The sequence below is a fragment of the Rattus norvegicus genome, chromosome 11, assembly GCF_021556685.1.
Source record: "Rattus norvegicus strain SHRSP/BbbUtx chromosome 11, alternate assembly SHRSP_T2T, whole genome shotgun sequence".
Taxonomy (NCBI): domain Eukaryota; kingdom Metazoa; phylum Chordata; class Mammalia; order Rodentia; family Muridae; genus Rattus; species Rattus norvegicus.
Genome location: NC_141544.1, coordinates 54,443,067 through 54,466,042, shown reverse-complemented (window position 1 = coordinate 54,466,042; position 22,976 = coordinate 54,443,067). Strand labels below are relative to the sequence as shown.

Genomic DNA, 22,976 nt, shown 5'->3' with positions numbered 1-22,976 from the left:
AATGAAGAATGCCAAGACCACTGCAGATTATAACAAGAGGAGAGTTGGCCTCTCACAGATGTCCTGAGAATCCTTCATTTACTCTTCCTTCTGCCTAGACCATCTTCCCTCAGTTATTTATAGTTCACCCTCCAACTCCTTCGGAACCCTTCTACAGGTCTTACCGTCACCATCTGACTTCATTAGCAAAGTCCTGCATTCCAAACCTACCTTGTTCTGTTCTCTACCTTGATCGATCCATCTGGTCACTAGTAAACCTCTGTCTCTCTCCCCCTTCTCTCTCTCTCTCTGTCTCCCCCACCCACTCCCTCCCTCCTTCCCTTTGGAAAATAAAATTCACAAATGTAGAAAGCTCCCTTTTGCTCACGCTGGCGTTCAGTACACTGAAACGTACCTGACCATAAGAGGTGCTCAGATTTTTGTTTGTTGGAAGATAGTGAGTGAACTACAAAACTCATTCGGTGTGCAAGAGGAACATTTGTAAGAGCTCAGAAGTTCAGAAGGTCTCGAGACCATCCTAAACCCAAGGTGTTATGCAGTAAGTGAGATGCAAAGAAGCAGGAAAAGTTGCAACAGGGAAGGGAATCTCTGGGAGGCTTTAAACCAGGAAGAATGACAAATGGCATTTTAAGTTCCAAGACAGAACTGGCCTTTTGTTCCCATTGTATGAGGCAGCTCTTCCCTGTGGGAAAGGGAAGAGGACTCTAGAGGATAGAAATGTGATGGGGGAATGAGAGCAATCCCTGAGAGTTCCAACGGAGGGAACACATTAGCCTTACAGAAAAGAAGGAACAAACATTGGTCTCAGAGTAGAGCACGGGGCTGAAGCCTGAACAGTTCTCTACATGGAGAATTTTGTAAGCACAAGCGGCTCTGATGTCAGGAACAGGAGAGGGGAGGAAAAGAACGAAAATGAAGGCTTGGGGGGAGCTGGGACCTGGGTTCTCAGAACAGAAACAACTTGGAAAAAATGTTTCTGGAGAATGCAACCCCCAAATCAGCAACAGACAGAAGCAGGGTGAGCAAAAGAGCAGTTAGGACAGGGTGAGCTTTAGTGTTCATTCATTAAAACGTAATGAACAAGACAGTACCACAGGTGTTTAGAGCTGGCTGAGAAAAGATACTCAGATTTCTGCTGTTGTGGAACCCACATCCCAGTGATAGGAGAATCTTTAATAAGTCAGATGAGCACTGTCTTCCTCTTTTACATCCTGCGGCAGGTGGGGGCTGTACCAACATACCAAGCAGCAGTGTTTTGAGGCTGCCGGGACTGTTGCCAAATGAAGATACGGAGTGGAAAAGAGAAGGTCTGGGTGACTCGTCCTTCAAGACCTTATTTGGTTCTCCTACCCACACGGTCATTGCCTGCTTTGTCCATGACAAGGACAGCCCTTCAGCACACTCTAGCCAGTTCCTTTCTATCCCTCAACTCCAGGGATCACATGCCTGCTCCACTTCCCTGGCCCTGTCTATGCTACCACGACCCAAACTCTGACTCCTAATCCCAGGCAACCACAAGTGTGCACTCGAACCTTTGCATCTTTGCAACTCGCCCCCCCACCGATAACGATGCACCCATCATTCCAATCTTCCACCCATGGCACAGCTTCCTGCCTTCAATTTTTCTTTTCTATCACTTCCCACAGATTTGCATCTTTTTCACCTCACTTGAGGTACAGCCAATAACCAGCCTCAAAATCTTTCTTGACCCTTGGTTACTTCCTACTGATCTCCAGTCATGCAGACCACGAGAGATGGCAGATTATTTTTTTTTCCCACACTGGCAAAGGAATCTTGGTTTAAAATTAAGCAGGACTTCACCAGGAAGTCTAGCGAACCCTTTTCTCAAGTCCTTAAGACCAACCATTTAATACCCAACTCACACTCAATAGAGGACCTGGCTTCAGTTTAAAATGAATTCCCTCATAGTCTGAACTTAGCCTCTTTCCTCTCCCTGAGTGGCAGCATCAAATTCTGGCCTACTTCTTTCTCTGGCTCTGCATGTAAGGAGAAGAAACAGACTACACTTCCCCACACAAATTCCTGGCTCATTGTCCTTGATACCTCCTTGGGGATCCCAGCTACTCATTTTCCCCCACAGTAAGCCTCTATGATGCAAAAGTCTATGCCAAGACACATCCAGGTTCTCTTCTCTCCTCAGCACCAACTTCCTCAAGAAGGCATGGCTAATTCTGATATCCTCTCTTCCTTTCCCTACCATAATCACTGCCTAAGTCCCTACAAGTTGACTTGGTCTCCAGTCGTGCTCTGACCACGCTTCCTTAAAGACACTGTCTCATTGGCTGACTTAACGGACAGTTTTCCCTGTGTGTTGAGATCTGAAGAAAGGGACAGAGACTCTGACTTTTGGTTTCTGTAAAGTCACCTCCTGTTGCCATCTCCTATAGAGCATTTTCCTCTGGTTGCCAGCCTGGATGCACAGTGCTTTCCTGCACTCCCAATAAGACCTCATTTTCCATGAATTTAATCAACCGGGTGAGGCCCAAATGTGTGTTCTCAGTTCTAAGTCCTGAGGCATGAGCCTGAAAATCAGACTCTCCCCCTGACACCTCCTCTCTATCTTTTGGATATTTCACTGGAACCTTAAAGGCAACACCTCTGGAATGAACTCGACCGTTCTTCACCTTCAGTCTTCAATTTTCTTGGAACTACATACCTCATCCTCCTGTGGAACTAAAGTCATACAAACCTGCATGCCTGCTCCCCTATAATGGTGTGGTCTAATCAACTTACCTGCTTTTTGTCTCTGTTGTTCCCCATTTCAGACAAAAATTATACAAGCCTCGTAGATGCTGAATCTCAACATTAAGTATAAAAGATACTGCATATGAACACATTAAGAAGCATTAAAAGCAGAAAGCAGAGGCAGGTGAGTCTCTATGAGTAAAAGCCAGGCAGTGCTAGAGCGAGACCTTATCTCATCCATCCATCCATCCATCCATCCATCCAACAATAATAAAATTTAAAAAGAAAAAGCTAGGATGAAATAAAGGAAATTTAACTTTGAACATGCCATTTCTTCTTGGGGAGATATATTTATATGTTGTTTACATTCATGTGTACATATGTTGCGTGAACATTTTAAAGCCAGAGAAGAACCTCACATATCCTGCTCTATTTCTCTCCACCTTACTCCCAGTTCAGACAAGACTTCTCACTGCGCCTGAAGACAGTTGGGAGCTAGCAAGTCCCAGTGATATTTATCTCTGACTCCCATAGTACTGGGGTTGGAGACGTACACTTGACCATGATCAGCTTGCTGTCCATAGTGCTGGGGTTGGAGATGTACACTTGACCACGATCAGCTTGTTGTGAGGGATGGAAATACTTACACAACTGAGCCATCCCCCCAGTCCCTGAACTCGTTATTGCTATACCTAATACCAGTGGGGATGAAAAGAATGTCAGAGAGTTGTACATATAAACCCGAGTTCAGGAATGCACATTAGATGTGGCACAATGGTACATTTTGGCACAACCAATAAAATGAGAGAGATGAAGAACAACAGAATGTGGGACAAGCCATTCCTTCTTATTATGGTTCAGATTTCTCCAGTTTGAGAAGAGTCTAATGTTCTAGAATTAATGTTCAACACCTGTGGGATAAAGGTTCATATATCTATAGAATACACATACTTCAGACTTGGTTTTCATTTTAATAAAATTCTTCATAACAATGTGGCAACCTCTTAGATCTACAACAGGTCGGGCCTGTTGCAAGTCAAACCAGATACCTTACAACATACCCAGCATCAGGAACTCAAGAGATCTGAAGGCCCCAGACCAGCACAGTCAGGCCAATAGGCTTAGGCTTCTGTAATCCCTGTGTTCATCAGGAGAGCAAGGAGACACAGTGCATTCTTGACTCAGGTACCCGCACTCTCTCTTCACAGAGCAGTGAGGAGGTGAGAACATCCCCGAAGTCGAGAAGCACCAGTGCTTCTGAAAGCCATTTCTATATTATCCATGCAGACTACACCACCGGCCTTCACAGAGTTACATTTCTAAGTTTAAGTCACACTTTTGATGGCAAGAAAGCAAACACTTTCCCAAGTATCTCTTGTGAGCAGCATGGCACAGTGCTCTAGACAGCATCTCAGTCATCTCTAAAATGCCGCTATGAAACAAGGCATGGACAGCCTACAAGAGATCAGTAAGCCAAGGCTCAGAGTGGCTGAGAACATTTTCCAAGGTTACAAAACCACATTATGGGAGACGTGGGACTTGAGCCCAGATGTTTGGTTCCAGAGGCGATGTTCTTTCCGTCCTCACACAAGTCATCTTAGAACTGCTCCGAGGAGGTGTTGCAGTTGGCAGAGAACAAGGAGGACTATGAGGCTCCAGGGGGCTCACCCCACCATCAAGGATGAGCTCTCCTCTAATCTGTTTACACAAGGAGTTGCAGGGATCGTTAGAGTTGAGGGGGGGAAAAGTATTCCCAGGCTTGGAAAAGAATGTTTTGCTATTTTTATATTAAATTAATATGATATGGCTGCTTGTGTCTGAGTGTCTGGGAAAATAAAAGATGGTAAAGTTTTATTAAGGCAGCAGCATTTTACAAACTTAGCTCAGGGAGTGAGTCTCTCTTACTAAGGATACATGTAATAACTTAAATTTGACGACTATTTCACCCAAGAAGGAATGGCCATATACACAAGAAATATGAACATATGACATATGCCTAAACTGATATATTTACTGGATAGGCTCACCAAGATGGCTCAGCAGGCAAAAGCACTTGCCATCAAGTCTATCTCTAGAGACCACATGGTGAAAAGAGAGAAGCAACGCCTGTAAGAAGTTATCTTCTAATTACCACACATACACCAGGGCACATGTATACACGCGCGCGCGCACACACACACACACACACACACACACACACACACACACACACGGAAGCTAAGAATGTTAATGATCAAGTCTGGGTCTCTCAGGGAAAGAGAAAGCAGGCAAAGGCCCGAGAGTAAGAAGGTCATGGCAGGGACGGCAGGACATCGTGTTGGAGGTCTGACACTGAGGAAAGTGAGTTCCCTCAGCTTGTATGTGAAACATATAAATCAGTGGTCCTCAACCTTCCTAAAGCTGCGACCCTTTAATACAGTCTCTCAAGTTGCAATGATACCCCAGCTGCAGAATTATTTCTTTGCTACTTCACAACTGTTATTTTGCGGTTATGAATTGTAAAGTAAATACCTGATGGGCAGCCTATCTGACATGAAATCCCCAAGGGGGTCGCAACCCACAGGTTGAGAACTACTGGTCTACCTGCAATGTTGTTCAGCCCAAGGAGAATCAGTGACTGAAGGGAGAAGAAATAGCCCAAGGCAGAAGCTAAAGTCCTGTATCATAAAGCAAAGACAAGCCATAAAGCTTTCAGAAAAAGAAAACAAGGATTGGAAGATGAAGCCTTTCAGCTGGCCAAGTAGACTGAACGGAGAACAAAAGCCTACTGAGTGTCAGTGGCAATGGGTCATGAGTGACCTTAAGTGTACCGCTTTACAGAATAGCCTCCATTTGTTAAGGAGCCATGGACACGAGTTTGAAACACAGGAACCGGACTAGAAAGCATTAGGAACTGGAAGGGCTTAAGGCAGACTCCATACAAAATTTTTGAGTAAAATGTCTGAGTCAAGTGAAATGAGAGACTGAAAGGAGAGGTTATCAGATTTGGAGAGCTGACTGCTGTCACTCCTGTATACACATGAGTAGAGCTGAGGCAAATGGGAAGAAGAAGCCAACAAAGATAAGGGCCAGAAGCAGAACAAGATAGGACACAAGAGAATTCAAGACATGGGGCCACCAATACCCTGGCACAGGACATGGGGTGCAAACCTTCATGAGTCCATCTTTAAAAGGGAGAAAAGGGACAGATAGCTTCTGAAGTCAATAAGGGGCACATATAGCTTGTCTTCTATCTCTTTTAAATGCAAGTAGACAACAGTATATTGACATATTAAGACTATGGGACGATGATACGATGTAGACTAGATAACTGGTAAGTTTTTCTAGCTAAGATAAAAAAAATCCAACGAACAGAAATACATATTCCTGTAGAGAAAAATACATGCCAGCATTATTTATTATAATAGCTAACGATGTTAGAAAGGCAGGACAGCTCATACAAACAACGTAAGTGACATTTTAGGAATCGGGAATTTAATGATATCCAAATGTAATATAAAATTGTAGCTGTAACTGTTGAAAAGTAAAATAAATTTTTGTATCTCAAACATCTTCGGAAACATCATGGACGTCTTGATTTGATATCCAAAGTCAAATACAAAACAAGATATATATGACGACGTCAAGTATTCATAAGTCTGTTACGTTTCAGACTCCAGAGAGAAAGTCCTTCATATTTTCCCCTTAATATTGAAGGAGTAAAATTCAGGTTAATAAGATGGGAAGAGGAGAGAGGTGCCCACTTCAAGGCTGTGGATATTTCAGAAACCTGATTAAGAGACACAAAACAGGGGTTGGGGATTGAGCTCAGCGGTAGAGCACTTGCCTAGGAAGCACAAGGCCCTGGGTTCGGTCCCCAGCTCTGAAAAAAAAAAAAAAGAACCAAAAAAAAAAAAAAAAAAAAAGGAGACACAAAACAAACAGCGTATTTCAGGCCACTTGCTAAATGCAAAATCTCCAATGGGAACATCTCAAAATAGCAATAGAATAAATGCCATGGCTAATCTTTTCCAACAGTTTGTATCCTCAAACTGCAGGACTGATGGTGGCATTACCAGTGCACGTGGAGAGCAAAGAAGCCCTGGGACTGTGAAGGCCTGAGTTTGTGTTGTTGACACAGGCACAGATGTATCAAGGACCCCACAGCCTCAGAACCATGGGACTGGCAAAGCCTTCCTCTGGGGCCTGAGTGGGAATGTTGACAGTGCGTGTAGGAAATGTACACAGTAGGTCCCCTGCCCCTTGTTTCTGATGGGAAGATTGCTCCTCTACAAAGACCACTCCTACTGAGATAGCAAGACATGCCTATTTGATCCAGGTGTATACCATACCCCGCCCTTGTCAGACTGTGTATAAGAACTCCATCTCCCTGATCAGCTGGATGTAAAAACCTTCCTCTGTTCAACTGTACATACTAAGCACACTGATTTCCAGGTTGCTACAGAGTCTGCATTTGAAAGCCCAGTCCTCCTATTCTCTGCTTTTTCTGTATGTCCCTGTCCATCTTTTCTTCATTCCCATGTTGTCCCCAGTCAGGTGTATCCCTGGAGGCATGTTAGAACACCTATACATGTTTTGATCCCATGTGAATAGGCTGAAGAAACCATGCCTGGTTTCAAGGGGATGGAGGAAGGGAGGAAGGGAGGGAGGGAGGGGGGGAGGGAGGGAGGGAGGGAAGGAGGGAGAGGGAGAGAGGGAGAGAGGGAGAGAGGGAGAGAGGGAGGGAGGGAAAGAGGGAGGGAGGGAAGGAGGGAGAAGGAGAGAGGGAGAGAGGGAGAGAGGGAGAGGGAGAGAGGGAGGGAGAGAGGGAGGGAGAAGGAGAGAGGGAGAGAGGGAGAGAGGGAGGGAGGGAGAGAGGGAGAGAGAGGGAGGGAGAGAGGGAGGGAGAAGGAGAGAGGGAGAGAGGGAGAGAGGGAGGGAGGGAGAGAGGGAGAGAGAGGGAGGGAGGGAGGAAGGAAGGGCGGAGAGGAAGAGGGAGAGAGGGAGAGAGGGAGGGAGGGAGGGAGAGAGGGAGGGAGGGAGAGAGGGAGGGAGGGAGAGAGGGAGGAAGGAAGGGCGGAGAGGAAGAGGGAGAGAGGGAGAGAGGGAGGAAGGAAGGGCGGAGAGGAAGAGGGAGAGAGGGAGAGAGGGAGGGAGGGAGGGAGAGAGGGAGGGAGAGGGAGAGAGGGAGGGAGGGAGAGAGGGAGGGAGGGAGAGAGGGAGGGAGGGAGAGAGGGAGGAAGGGAAGGAGGGAGAGGGAGAGAGGGAGAGGGAGAGAGGGAGAGAGGGAGAGAGGGAGGGAGGGAAGGAGGGAGAAGGAGAGAGGGAGAGAGGGAGAGAGGGAGGGAGAGGGAGGGAGGGAGGGAGGAAGGAAGGACAGAGAGGAAGAGGGAGAGAGGGAGAGAGGGAGGGAGGGAGGGAGGAAGGAAGGACAGAGAGGAAGAGGGAGAGAGGGAGAGAGGGAGAGAGGGAGGGAGGGAGAGAGGGAGAGAGGGAGGGAGGGAGGGAGAGAGAGAGAGAGAGAGAGAGAGAGAGAGAGAGAGAGAAGAGACAAAGACACACACACTGACTTACATGGACTAAAATGCCAAAATTTTCCAATAAAGAGAGTGCCCTGCACCAATGAGAGGTGAAGCCCTTGGTCCTGCCAAGGCTGGATCGTTCAGTGTAGGGGAATGTCAGGATGAGGAGGTGGGAAGGGGTGGGTGGTTGCAGAGGGGATCACCCTTATAGAAGAAGGGGGAGGGGGATGGGATAGGGGGTTTATGGACCGGAAACCAGGAAAGGGAATAACATTTGAAATGTAAATTAAAAAGTGAAAAAAATAAAATAGAAGATACAATTGCTGTCAGCTCTGGCAAAAATATTAGTGGGGATGTCTTAATGAGGCAAAAGTCAGTTCCTTCCATTGGATTACGGCACAGCACAGAACAGTAGTTTTTGAACTTTCAAGTTTTACTATCTGTGTGATCTTAGAGAAGCTACTTGTCTTGTCTTGTTAATTTAAAAATTTAAAACCACTTTGAGAATTTCAAACATGAGAACTGTACTTACATCATTCTACCCTTCTCTCACAGTTCCTCCCTCTGTACTCCCTCTAAATTCATGACCTATTATCTAATTATTGTTGCATATATGTATACATATGTCATATAAATATAAATACAACCTAAAGAAGGAGAGTGCCCCGTGTCCTTTCAATCATGAACTAATTGGTTCCCCCACATTCATAGTCACGAATAATGTCATGGCTACAAAGTGGTATTTATGCAGCTGCCCAGACTCCAGAATGAGATCCTGAGTCCTCACACTCAAACAGTAGCAATGGGAAGAAAACTGTTGGAACAATAAACCAAGACACACAGGATGGAAAGGTTGCTGGCACGGAGGCCCTACACCATAGATGCTGCCATATATACTTAGTGAACCCAAAAAGCTGTGACCCTCAAGCAAATCTCTAGAGACCGAAGATGGACCAGACTCCTGGAAAGTAAAGGCTGACTTCTTCATCCAAGTCTGCAGACTGAAAGATTAGGTAACAGGCTAAGTAGGGCCATAAGCAGAGTCCAAAACAGGAGAGCGAGAGGACAGAAAGGTTTGCTGAAGGTGCACAGTGAGGAATTGAGAGATGCACGGACAGGATTTGATATTCAAAGAATCCTCAGAGTTTAAGAGCTCAGAAGTAGCTGTGGGAACACAGGGGCAAAGCTCCGGGTACAGCATTGGAAGTGAGATATTTGTGTAGGTGCTCTCGGAGGCCAAAGAAGAGAGCGAGCAGCAGAGCCCAGGCCACAGTTATTCAGCAGGCTGCCAAGTGTTGTCTGCACAAGAGAAGCAGTGAGAGGAGTTAGGAAAGCTGAGGGTGGAGCCAAGCGTCATGATACGTACTGCAATTCCAACACACAGAAGCCTGAGTAGGGACCACAGCAGGTGTAGGCCCTGCCTGGGTTACACAGTGAGGCCCTGTCTAGGAAAAAATGTCAGTCAGTCAGTCAGTCAGTCAATCAATCATCAATCAAAATAAAAATAAGTCACAGAACATGACCCAGTAGCCAAGCAAGGGAAGAAAAGAAAGGTGATCCTCGGGGTTGGGGATTTAGCTTAGTGGTAGAGGATTTGCCTAGCAAGCACAAGGCCCTGGGTTCAGTCCCCAGCTCCAAAAAAAAAAAAAAAAAAAAAAAAAGAAAAGTAAAGAAAAAACAAAAAAAGAAAGGTGATCCTGATCTATTTCTCTCAATAAAGCAAATGTTTTCACTTTCATTGAGAAGGCAGAAGAATAAACACCTTAACTTTCTTAGATGTAATTCACAAATTGCACATAATTCAACATGTTAAAAAGTACCCACGACAAAGATAGATCCAGTAACTTTCTAGTCTTCTCACGGCCAGGTTAATTTATCCTGGAATACCCAGGAAAAAATGTCAATCAGTCAGTCAGTCAGTCAGTCAGTCAGTTAGTCAGCTGAAACCAGCTGATTAACTGTCACAAATCACATAAGGAAAGCAAGCAGCAAATACCAAATGCCACAATTGTGGTGATACAACCGGCCAGACAAGCTAGAACTCCATTTTCCTAGAAAACCACCTAGGAAGGCTGCAAAGGTCTTTAATTTCCAAGGAGTTTAACCGCTCGCTGGCAACCATGCCAGTCAGTAGGCAGCTTGGGCATTGTTGATGCGTGTCCTGTAGTACTCAGCAGACTTAGACGTGAGCTAACCAAACAGATCCCTCATACAGCAAGGACATCTAGCAGTGACATATTGATTGGTGCCTCCCCAAAGCACCATTAGGTTTCCACACCATTCCATAAAGCACAGCTTAATCTTTTAAGATCTGTTGGAGTAGACTATGAAATTCCTATGCCCTCATTTAGATATTTCAAAACTAAGGCAAAAACATCTAACTGCCTCAAATGAAGTTCACGTTGTGGTCAATGCAACATTCTCAAGGCTCTCCCACCTCACAGAGTGTGTATGGGACGTGGCTGGACATCCTAACAATGGAAAATTGTTCTTCAATATTCAGAAAACAAAAACTTAAAAGGAAGAATATGCAGACATTTAAACTCTTCTCTGGGTGTTACGCCACATAGTTATTATAATTAATAATATTAAAAATAATATCAATTTAAACCGTACCTTTACTGCTTCTGATGAAGGAGCATTTTCCTTTTTCTGACTTGTGCTCATAGACTCATTTTCAGCACTGAAAAACAGAAACCACAGTGTCGTCTGAAATTAAAGGGAAATTATTCAACACGTACAGTTTCTCTATATGAGACAAGAACTGAAATCCACAATGGTCGGAGAGTCCTAGGAATAGGCTGATCGAATCTAAACTGGAAAAGCGCATCCAATCCTGCTCATGCAGGCTTCGGAACCTCCTGAGAAGTCACCATGCTACATGTAGCCTTACATTGATGGTCATATCACAGCAGTGTCAGAGCCAAACAGGAGTGCGGGTACCCCGCTAACCTGACCTCAGAAAGTGCTAGCTAGCACTCTATCCTTATTTATAGCCAGCTTCTCCACAGCCTGACATTATTTTAGTGCCTATGCTGAGTGATACTTCATTATATAAACATATAGTTTCACCCAGTGAATTCTGGGAATGCTCAAAAATATAGATGCCAGTTTATCTGGGCGCCTGAGTGATTTAAATTTTTAAGGGCAGTCACTTTTAATTGTCTCCCGTGGAACTTCACGGAAGCGCCAAGAAATGACACCCAAAACTAGACTATTGCCAGCAGGCAGATAGGTACACAGGTTAAATATAAATGTGTCTGTTCCTGTACATTATGGTGTTTGTACATTTTCTTAACCCTTGATAAGCTGAACACCCCCAATGAAGATCATTGTAGTGGTTTAAATAGGTATGCCCCCCCCCCATGTGTGAGAATACTTGGCCCACAGGGAGTGATACCATTAGGACCTGGGGCCTTTTGGGTGCAGGCATGGCTTGTTGGAAGAAGTGTGTCGCTATGGGGACTGGCTCTGAGGTCTCATATGCTCAGGCTACGCCCAGTGTGTCAGACAATCTTCTTCCTGTTGCTCCCTCTCCAGCACCACGTCTGCATGGATGCGGTCATGCTTCCCACCATGATGAGAATGGAGTATATACCTCTGAAACTGTAAGCCAGCCCCAGTTAAATATTTTCCTTTATAAGAGTTGCCATGGTCATCGTGTCTCTTCACAGCAGTGAAACTCTTAAGACAATCATTATAGCTGTCTACCACGTACCAGGATTGTGCTTGGCTTTTAGCAAATCAAGACAAGGAAGTCAGGGTCTTCACAAAAGTCTCTATTGGGGGAAACCGGTGCGGAGTCTTTAACAATGCAATCTGTTAAATATTACAGCTCTGAATGAACGAAGTATTTTGGAACACAAAACGAACAATAGCTTCTGCAAGCTTCCTAAAGTACTGCCTGGGGAGGTTTGAGAGCAGGGAGTCACGAATGCAGGACTTTGGGAGACGAATGTTTTGTTTGTTTCTGGCTTGCACACAACTTGGGACAGGCAGAGGTCACCTGGAGCAGAGGAGAACAGAGGTTGATGAATGAATGCCACTCTATGTATAAACTGGCTCAACCCGTTTCAGAGTGCAATCTTTCTTTGTCCTGACTGCAGTGTGAAGGCTTTAGAGCCCTGAGGCAGGTATATCCATGGTGACCACAGACCCATGGTGCAGCAACTGGATAGAGGAGTCACGGTAACTTAGATCAGATAAAGATGGATCCCAGAGCAGATGGGAATGGGAAGAAGTAACGTAGGCTCCATAGACGTCTCTCTACATAAAACCAAGTGCTATTCTGGAGAATACCCAAGGAATCAACAGTGACAGTCAGAAGAAAAGAGGATGGCAAAGCACATCAGCACACGGACGATATACTGGACTACAACGTCCCAAGATTCCATGCAGGAACATAGGGACAGAGAGGTGCAGCTGTGCTCCCAAATGCTTAAAACATCAGAAGAAAAAGTAAACATATTTTTAAAAAAGATAGGGATGTCAGCTATGGGCTAAACAAATGAAAATTCCTACGGGGAAAAAAAAACAAAGTAATATTGATGCCTCTCACCCATGCCCATCTAAGCAACCCTAATTCATCTGCATGTTCTTCCAAAGAGACATGAATCCAAAGTAGAAGTTAGGAAGAGGAAGAGGGGAATCGTGCATGTTGGAGAAGGGATTAGAGAGGGTGATGTGTCAGTGAGTATAACCAAAGATCATTAGATGCATGCATGCCCTTGTCAAAAATGAGAAAGGATACTGAATACAGGACTGTAACATACATACATGTTTCATAGAATAAGAATTCATAAGTGGTTGCAGTTTTAAAGGAGAGTGGGTTCTTTCCTTAGGTGTTTTGTTTTATTTTGTTTTTACTAACCATGCCTGTTGCTACGAGGTTGCTTTTATCTCAGAGTTTTGTTTTTGTTTTTGTTTGGTTGGGTTTTTTTTTTTTTTTTTTTTTTTTTTGGTTCTTTTTTTCGGAGCTGGGGACCGAACCCAGGGCCTTGCGCTTCCTAGGTAAGCGCTCTACCGCTGAGCTAAATCCCCAGCCCGTTTGGTTGGGTTTTTAAAATTATGCTAGCCTACTTAAGCTCTAATCAAAGAAAATTAACTGGCAAGATCCATATAAAAATTGGCACACATTAAAGATCAGCTCAGGATAATACTGACTGCGTTGATTGTACAAATGAATCATGGAACTCTATCTTCAACACCCTGCCTAGAAACTAAACAGGAAGTGCCTGCTTAACTCAATACTCCACTCCTCAGTTACCTAACTTTATTTTAGCAGGCAGCTCCAACCTGCATGAGCTGCATGTGGTCAGGGTTAGCTGTGAACACGGTCCACCACAGAATTTAAAACTTATGTAAAATGTCATAAAGCTTTCTTTTCTTTCTTTCGCTTAAAATTTTGTAATTCAAGTGTGCAATTCTTAAGCATGAACATGGTAATCACAAGGCCATGTTAGAATATCAACGGATCAGACATACCTGCATTTTGAGAATCCTTCCTACAAAATACATTTCCTTAGTAAAACTAAATAAAACTCGTAAAAGTTCTTCTAGTACAAAAGCTTTCCTGAAAATGCAGCTTCCGAAACTAAAGTAGAAAGTGTGTAGGAGCTGTAATTATCTGCAAGTGGACACACGTGGACACACACATATGCTACACACGAAAAAAGATATATGCCACACACTACACCTATATGCACACACACACACACATGGAAATAGTTATACAATACACACCACATACCTACACAAGGCACACATATACACTACACACATCAAAAAAGTTATACTATACTACATACCTGTACATAGGCACATACACACATGTATATATTACACACATGGAAGAAGTTAAATAATGTATACTACATACCTATACAAGCACACACACACACACACATATACTACACACATGGAAATTTATACAATACATGCTACACACCCACACACAGGCACACACACACACACACACACACACACACAGAGTCTTTAGACACATGCAAATGATTACATAATACACATCACACACTTGCACACATATTTATACACTCACACTTGAAAAACCCAACAGTATTCCACAGAAAGTATATTAACAATAAAATAAAGCTCAAACCACAGCTCGATGCTTCTTCTAGTCTCTAAAACTTATTTCCTATATTTAAACCTATGATTCTTATCTTTAAGGAAGACTTTAAAATGTGCTATGTTTTAGCTGAGTGCCATAACATGTTTTAACATTGTATTTAGGCTGAAGAGACACCACAGAGGCAGGAGGGCTAGATCTTAGAGCACAGCTGGGCTTCCTAACCAGCCTGCTTTTAAAAATAAGTTAACATTGTGGTAGTGATAACCATCATTGCTCAATTAAAGATTTCAACACTTCTTTTCCAAATAATTCATCTTGTCTTAATTGATCTCTTCTATCTGTAGGACTCCTTTGCTTAGATTAGCTCTTCACAAGAAGGGCAAAGTGATTGTTAATGTCATCATGACATTCTTCTGTTTAAAACATTCAATAAATATTCATTGGTGAAGATGGAGGGTGTCACACACATAGAGACACAGACAGATGGCAGACACACACACACACACACACACACACACACACACACACAATTCCGTACCTGGTTGAGATACACCTGCCTGCCACATAGAATCATTTGTCACTGCTAGAACAAGCACAATTCTCAGGCCAACAAACTACTCTCTGTTTGCAACCCCACTTCCGCCTGAACCAACATTTACTCATTTACAGTTCTGCTTCATTTGTGTGTTCTTTCTTCTCACTGGACCCCGAAATACCGAAGGTTTATTATAACATCTGTCTGTCCCTTTGCTCAACTCAAACCTGAACTTTTAAATTCAGTAAATCGATCCTTTCTGTCTGTTACACAGCTGAGGATGGTATGAAGTCCTGTGAACGTACTCTAATATGTGTTCAGGGTTAAGAACCTGTACAGGTTAGCAGCTGTGTCTGCATACCCCACCAGAAACCAGGACCCATTGAGAACACCTTCCTGGGGGTTGGGGACTTAGCTCAGTGGTAGAGCGCTTGCCTAGGAAGTGCAAGGCCCTGGGTTCGGTCCCCAGCTCCGAAAAAAAGAACCAAAAAAAAAAAAAAAAAAAAGAAAAAAAAAAGAAAAGAGAACACCTTCCTGATCTTGCTGTAAGGACAATAAAGACGGAGTCTGATTAAAGGAAAGACTATTCTGCAGGAACAAAATTCTCAGTGGTTCCCCCTCCCCATAATTAATCATGGATGTTGTTACACAATCCTGAGAAATGAAATATCTGAAAGAAAAAGTACTCCATGAAATAAAAAATTTTAACTGAATAGCTTTTCATACTTTGTTTTAGATAGTATTTAAAACATGTTTCCAAGCTTGGACACTGAACTGCTATGGGCCAAGAACAGCATTTAAAAATTATGTACATATAACATAATCTCTTAATAGGGCATAGAGGATTGGGGGCAAAAAACACTAATTGCAGAAAGCCATTGTAAATAACCTTTAATTTTCATTTTAAAAAGGAGCTACACTGTCTCTCTTTACCTGTCTTTATCTACATGTCTAGGAGGGTTCTTAATTTATCAGGAATGCACACATTACACCAGGATAACTAAAGGGGAAACTAAAGGGTCCTTTGGAAAGCCGGTTGGATGGTGTTCTGCTGGGGCAAACACGTGGAGGGACATTTTTAGCTGAAGCAGACACAGGTGACACGATGTTCTGCTAAAGAAATACATGAACGGACAGGTGATGAAGGACTCCTTGCTAACGACACTCAGGTACTGGTCCGCCTTACACTGCATAGCTGAGCTGCATTTGTTGAGACTCCATAAAGGGAAGAGTCACCATTGTAGACACAAATGATACTTGTTATCTTTAAATAGCTTTGTCTTCCTTCACTGAAAGAGCACAAATGTGAAGTCCAATGGAAGGGACAAGGTCCTCATCGATAAACAGCCTTCTATAGACCGAATCTGTATCTGAGAGTCAGAGCCCCAACACGTGGCCTTTAAGCATGTACTTGCTCTGTGCTAGACATACGACAAACTCCTGGCAATGAAAAACAAAAGTGCATATTAGCATCCGAAAATTCAAATTATTTCCATGAGGTTCTGGCCCAGCATCTAAGATAATGTATCCTCTTGCTTTGGACTGAGGTCTCACTAGATAAGAGAACCCTTGGCAGCAAGAAACATGAAGCTGGGCCCAATAACTGACCAACCCGCCATACACAGAGCAACCCGCCTACATGTTCAGGCACCCTCCCCATGCAGGCTGTTGAGGAGTAAAGGGGAGAGAGAGAAAAAACAAACAAACAAGCATAAACAACAAAACGAACAGGAAGGTCTTCCTCAAGCATTTTGCACGTGTCCCAGACTCTCACGGGGGCTGGGTTTTTAAAACAGACAAACATCTGATGTCAAGCATGCCAGTTAAAGTAGGCAGAGGAATCTAACTGTACGAGTCACCGCCATTCCCAGGTGTTCAGCTGAGGTCACTCTCTGGCACATTCTTCAACAATGAACTGAGCGCCTCTTGATTCAGCAGAAACCAATGCCTGCTGGTAATACAGGGAAGAGAGAAATCTGGTCAGGGGAGACCACTACTTAACGCTATTCAGATGGTGTCAGTGTTGATACATAGAGATCAAACACTTATTAGGAAACCCACAGAGAACACTGCACTTCAATCTCAGCAAAGAGCTGTTTCAGAAATGAGCACACAGAATGCCCCGAGTACAGAGCGGGACCCACAGTGAGAAATCTCACTGCAGCCCACATTATAGACTATGGCACGGGGCACAAGGGCACGGCTGGCCATGTACTCATGTGATCTAAAAGCTGCTTCCCGGATGGAGGGAGAACAGGCTTGACAAAGCAGCCTTTTACTGAACAAAGTTCCTTGGTCGGGGGAGGGGAGAGGAAGCAAATATTTGTGCTTAAACCTTCCAAACATCTTGGCTTCTTTCAAAAATAAACCTGCCAGTGGGGTGTGGTCAGTGGGGAGGGGAAGTCACCCTTGGAAAGTAAAGTCCTCCACTCCCTACCTCCTATAACACTTGTCCTCCCAAGGCATTTTCTCACATATCCTGCTTCTGGCTTTGCCAGAAACACCTAGAATCTAGAAATACACACAGTGTCTTCTGGAGGCTCACCCATGTCTCTGCAGATGCTGGAGTGGACAATGTTTCGACATTTCTAGAGAGAGGCATCCTTTGACGAGATGCCGTCCTTGGCGATCTTTCCAAGCACTGCTAAACATGAGGTCACTTGACCTCATTTGCCAAAGTCCTTCCATTTAAGCATCACCTGCCAACGGGCTGTCGTTGGGGAAGTTGGCCACACCTAGCCTTTGCTGATTAAGAACTGATACTCTCTCTTCCATTCCTCTCAGCCCCTTGATGCCTGACCTCTCCTCCCCTCTCTGTCTCAAGGGTCTACAGCAACAGGACTGGTGACACAGCAGGAAAGGAGAGGAGCCCTGCAACACAGCACTGTCTTTCCCTTCCTCATGAGTGTCAGCTGGACCTCGGCCCTGGTCCACTGAGCCACATCTCTCCCTCTGCAACCTCACTTGGCCTGTCCCCTCCTGCCATGCACCTCCTCACCACATAGACTACCTGACCTAACTCCTGTGATGAAACTTGACTTAGCCAGGATCTGGCTTTCCTTATGACCAAATCATGCTCCCATCTTCCCAGGACTAAAAGAAAACATGATGTGCAAAAAAAGGCTCATTCACAGACCCACTGCCTGGCTGTGGTCATGGACAGTAAACTGTTCAGCAAAACATTAAAGATGTCCCTGGGGATCGTTCGACGGCTGATGGGCTGTTGGGGGAGGTGGAGTCATTGTCTTCACTGGTATAGACATTGATGACTTGCTCATGCTTTATTGGACAGCTTCACAACTCTGACTATCCTGGTGGTTCACCTTAGTTTGTGAGGGTGTGGGTAGATGAAACATCTCAAAATATCTTCTCAAAATAGACACATGTCTCTTTCAGACGGTAGCACTTTAAGGACAAAAGGCTTTTTGGCAAAAACCCTCTTTCTGGATGTGATTTTACTAAGAGGTAAATAGGGGGACTAGCTGATATTAGAGGACTCCCAGGCCTGTAATCCTGGGACATTGTGAGTCTTTAACTACAGGGTTGGCGATAAATGAAAACAGACTAATCTAGAGTCTTCTGTGGGAAAGGAAGAAAAAGACCATGTCCAGGAAGTCAACCACAGATCAAAACGAACGTCAGTGCATTATAACAAAGAGAAGTGCACCTTATCTCGCCATTACTCGGGTCCACATCCAGGCCTGCCTTCTACTCCCTGAACCCCCACTGTCTTAGCCGTCACTGTCGTCCTTAAATAACTTATGAACACTACTCTCATGCCTTCCTAAGAGGCTGCCTGCGCCATGGAAGCCACGCACATGAGAGCAAAGGTCATTTTTCTCTCCTAGAAATACACCTTCCCACTGAAACCTCTAAACTCCTCTATGATCTGCTGAGGTCTCTTCTACATGAAACAGACGTTTAGGCAGTAGCTTGCCCATCCAGCAAGCCCTACTCTGCCTCTATGAAGAGAAAAGATTTCCACATCAGTGATTCAGAGACAACCGACCTGGAAAACTGTCCATTCCTAAGTGCTGACTGCCAGCAGTACAGTGGTACTTGTCCCTTTTAAATGACCATTAACAGGACATAAAACAGGTGGTTACGGCACTATTTCTGGGCTCCAAATGAAAAGGTAACCAGAGGCTGCAATTTTAAGGCAATCAAACAGCATGTATTTCAGTTCCAACATCTGGCATCCCAGTGATTTCAGGAATCTTGGGAGACAACCAAGGGACAGAGGGAATGAAATGGGTATGATTAGATTCGGTTGCTTTGCTACCTTGGAGTATCGCGTGTTGCTTTCCTCCATATGCTGACCCTCTTCTGTGATTCACGTACCTATGGTGCTTCATTTCCGGCCCCCATCTCGGTCCTCCAACACGACCATTATTACAGTTGATGCCTGCTCTGTGGAGTAAGACGCAGCAGCGTCAGTTGCTCCTGAGCTGCCTACCACTCACTGGCCTTGCATGGCTGTTCTCCCCTCTCCAGTCATTGGTCCACCTCACGCCCTTCAGATGCAGTTCTGACTCTGAACATCTGTGACCCACACCTCACCAGAAGTGAAGCGACATCAGGAACGCTCTGCTCTGGTGTGAACTCAGACTGGTATTCCGGTTGTTGTCTAGAATGGGGCGGTTGGGGGTGGAGGGCTCGTCTGAGTGTGAGGCTGTAGGTTAAATCCACCAGTAAAAAAATGGTGAGAATGCAATTAAGAACAAATAACCAGGCAATTAAAGTACAAACAGTAAAGCACTGAACACCGTGGGGGCATCCAGCCAGGTACCATTCAAAATAGTCCTGAAGGAAACAGAAGCCCGAAGGAGACAAGCCCGAAGGATAAGCCAAACTGTGTCTCCCCAGCACTCTACAGAGCCCAGCCCTGGCTGACATTCTCCCTGCACCTCAAACCCTTCCTTTTACTTTAATTTCCAAATGAATATAAACACTCGGTGTGAATACATAAGCACAGGCCTACGAAAAAATATCCAAAAGCTAAACTGTGTTTCAGCCTCTTGCTAGGGCCTCCCCACTCCTAATTCATTTGGTTGGTGGCCCCTTCCCATGTGGTGGACACTTTTCCTTCCATTCTGTTGAGTCTTGTCACCCAACACACAGTACTGTACATCCTTGGGACCTACAAACGGTGTCCGCTCACTCTGCAAAGCTCTGGTTCGGACATGTTCATACATCACTCCCAGATTCGGACCAGATCTCTGCTCAAATGCTACCCAGCAGAAGCCTTTGACAGTCACACTTCCTTACTCCAGACTCGCCCCCTCCATCCCGCCTTATTCCTTCACTGTAAAGCATACTGTGCATTAATTTATAGCATTTATTTTCTTCTCCCATCCAGGAGAATACAAATCCTTCCTCAATAAAGATATCTGGATATTTAAACCAGATTTCGATAAACAATGGCCACAACTAAGTTTTTTTTTTTTTTATATAAGGACTATATTGTAAGGTTCTATACACTATTTAAACATATGTACTATTGTAGAAAATATCAAAGAACTATTGTTAAAGGGTTATATTTAAATTTCAATCCCAACAAGGACTTTTTACTTGTAAAAATCTCTGCATATGGTAGATATTCACTCAGACCTGAAATGATATGCCACGTCTCGGAGAGGCCGGAGCTCTGAGAATGCCTTTATTTTACATTTTCATAGGATTTAATGCCTGTTTTACAAAAGCATAAATTACAATTTAAAAGATTTTAAACGACCTAGTACTGGAGTAAAAAAAAAAAAAAAAACTGGTGAGAATCCAATTAAGAACAAATAAGCAGGCAATTAAAGTACAATTATTACACGGTAATAAATCTTCGTTATATGATATGTGCTACACTGTCAAAGGAGACCCTTAGATCTACTTAGAACAACGAACCGACCAAAATTAATAAGGCTTATGGCTTCAATCCTCACTAACAAACAAGAGGCCACCTCCAGCTGCAGCGCATGCCCTTGTGCTTCACTAGAAAGCAAAAGGCAGTTTACACCTCACCTAACCAGTTGCCAGTATGGAGACGTAATGTGGGAAGGTTAAAGAAAAGGCTGGCCATTACAAGAGAGAGTACTCTGATTAGCCGTGGACATTTCTGACAGACAGCTTCTAGAAATTACATGACATTAGTATGTGTAATAACCCCCAGAAATACTACGTCAGGTCCTTTGAACTACATGCCAAAAACAAACAAACAAAAATAACAAAACCAGATACAAGGTAAGATTATACCAATGATACCAGAACATTCTGAGAGCCAACAGGAGTACCAGCCTCCTATAGCAAGGGTCTTCTTCTCATTCCAACTGCTTCAGAGAACTTGGAACTGAACACCTAATGTCTGTTGTTATAAGCAGAGTCCTTGACTGTTGTGTCCAACGGCAGTAGAGAAAGGGGACAGTATGGAGCTTGGTGCATACTCAATACAGAGCTTGGCAGCAGTGACATTCACAGAGAGTTTTCTGGAAAGTTTTGAGTAAGCACATTTAATTCTGTCCTTTTGAAAAAAAAACACTAAAGTAACAGAAAGTAAATAAAGGGACGTCAGTTACTAGATAAAATGAGCAGGAGGTACCCCATTCGAGGGTTTTGAAGAAGACCAGAGAGACAGAAATTATTTAGAGCAGATTAAACTACAGTGTAAGTGGCTGCAAAAGCAGTTGTCGTTTTGGCTTAGCCTAAGGATTCCAGAAAAATTCCAGTGACTCAGAGGGCAAAAGTAAGGGAAGAAACACAAGGCTAAAAAAATGTCAGCTCACATCCCAACTCACGTCCAGAAATTACAAACATGTGGTAGGAAATTAGGGGGAAGTCTCCAAGGTCTGGAATCCAAGTACAATACAAGGGACTGCAGAAAAGGGAGTCTTACCCTTCAACCTAGACAGCCAATACAAAGATCTCTAGTGGGACGAAACATAGCAAATGCCCACCAAATGGGAAAGACTCTATGTAAAATCCATTACTCACCTTGCACTGGATTAAAAGGAGATTCAGTTTTCTCAAAATTTACAAAGGAAAAAAAATGTCACATACAAAGAAAAAAGGGAGCCCCCAAATTATATTGCTGGAATGTCAATGGGAGCAGAATTCAAGAAAATGGAGGAAAAACTTCAGAATGCATAGGGAAAAATATTCAGAAACGTAAAAACTGAAGAGAAAAAAAGGTCTATTTCACATCTACTATTCCTCTCCTTGTTGGAAATAATCCAGCAGAACTAGGAACTTAATCAAGAAAAGCAGGAGATCAAAAAATGGAGGGGAGTATGTAGATTTGAATAAGGGAGAACTATGAGAGCAGTGGAAGATCTGGGGTGGGCGGGACTCAGAGGTGACTGAGCAGGGACATGCTGGGATACAGAAACAACAACAACAACAAAAAAAACCATAGTAAACATTTTGGAAACAGTAGTTTGCTCAAGGGGAAAAAAAAGGTCACATCAAGGAAAGGAATCATAATATCAGGACTTAACTAAACCAATTTACACAATAAAAATCTGAAGGCCCAATTCCTATTTCACAGTTCAAATTATGGAAATTGTTTTATTATATGGGTAAGTGAAGGGACTGGAAAGGGTGTAAAATGACTTGTAAAAGAAGATTAAATAATAGTAATGGTAATAGGGGTTGGGGATTTAGCTCAGTGATAGAGCGCTTGCCTAGCAAGCACAAGGCCCTGGGTTCGGTCCCCAGCTCCGAAAAAAAAGAAAAGAAAAATACAAACAAACAAATAGTAATAGTAATAGTAATAATAAAACTCTTGCAAAAAATAAAGGAGAAAAAATTTTAAAAAAATAATAAAATAAAAAAATGACTACTCGGCCCGCAGCAGCTCTCTGCTCCCAAACCCCATGGGAGAGAGACCTCACCGCCTGGACAGGTGGGCACTCCTGAGGCTGCAGAGCGGAAGAGACCACCAACACTGCCCACCCCTGCCCACATCCCTGGCCCAAGAGGAAACTGTATAAGGCCTCTGGGTTCCCGTAGGGGAGGGCCCAGGAGCGGCAGGACCCCTGCGCCTGAGACACCGCCAGAACCTGAAGGAAACAGACCGGATAAACAGTTCTCTGCACCCAAATCCCGTGGGAGGGAGAGCTAAACCTTCAGAGAGGCAGACACGCCTGGGAAACCAGAA

At 44.0% G+C, this 22,976-nt stretch overlaps 1 protein-coding gene across 1 annotated transcript in view; it reads right to left on the bottom strand.

Annotated features, from left to right (window-relative positions):
• Nucleotides 1-22,976, bottom strand: part of Crybg3 (crystallin beta-gamma domain containing 3) — a 112,977-nt gene that overhangs the window by 74,578 nt on the left and 15,423 nt on the right. The window contains exon 2 of the mRNA XM_087577276.1: nucleotides 10,824-10,890. Coding sequence (XP_087433402.1) covers nucleotides 10,824-10,890 — 67 coding nt within the window. The remainder of the gene's footprint in view (nucleotides 1-10,823; nucleotides 10,891-22,976) is intronic.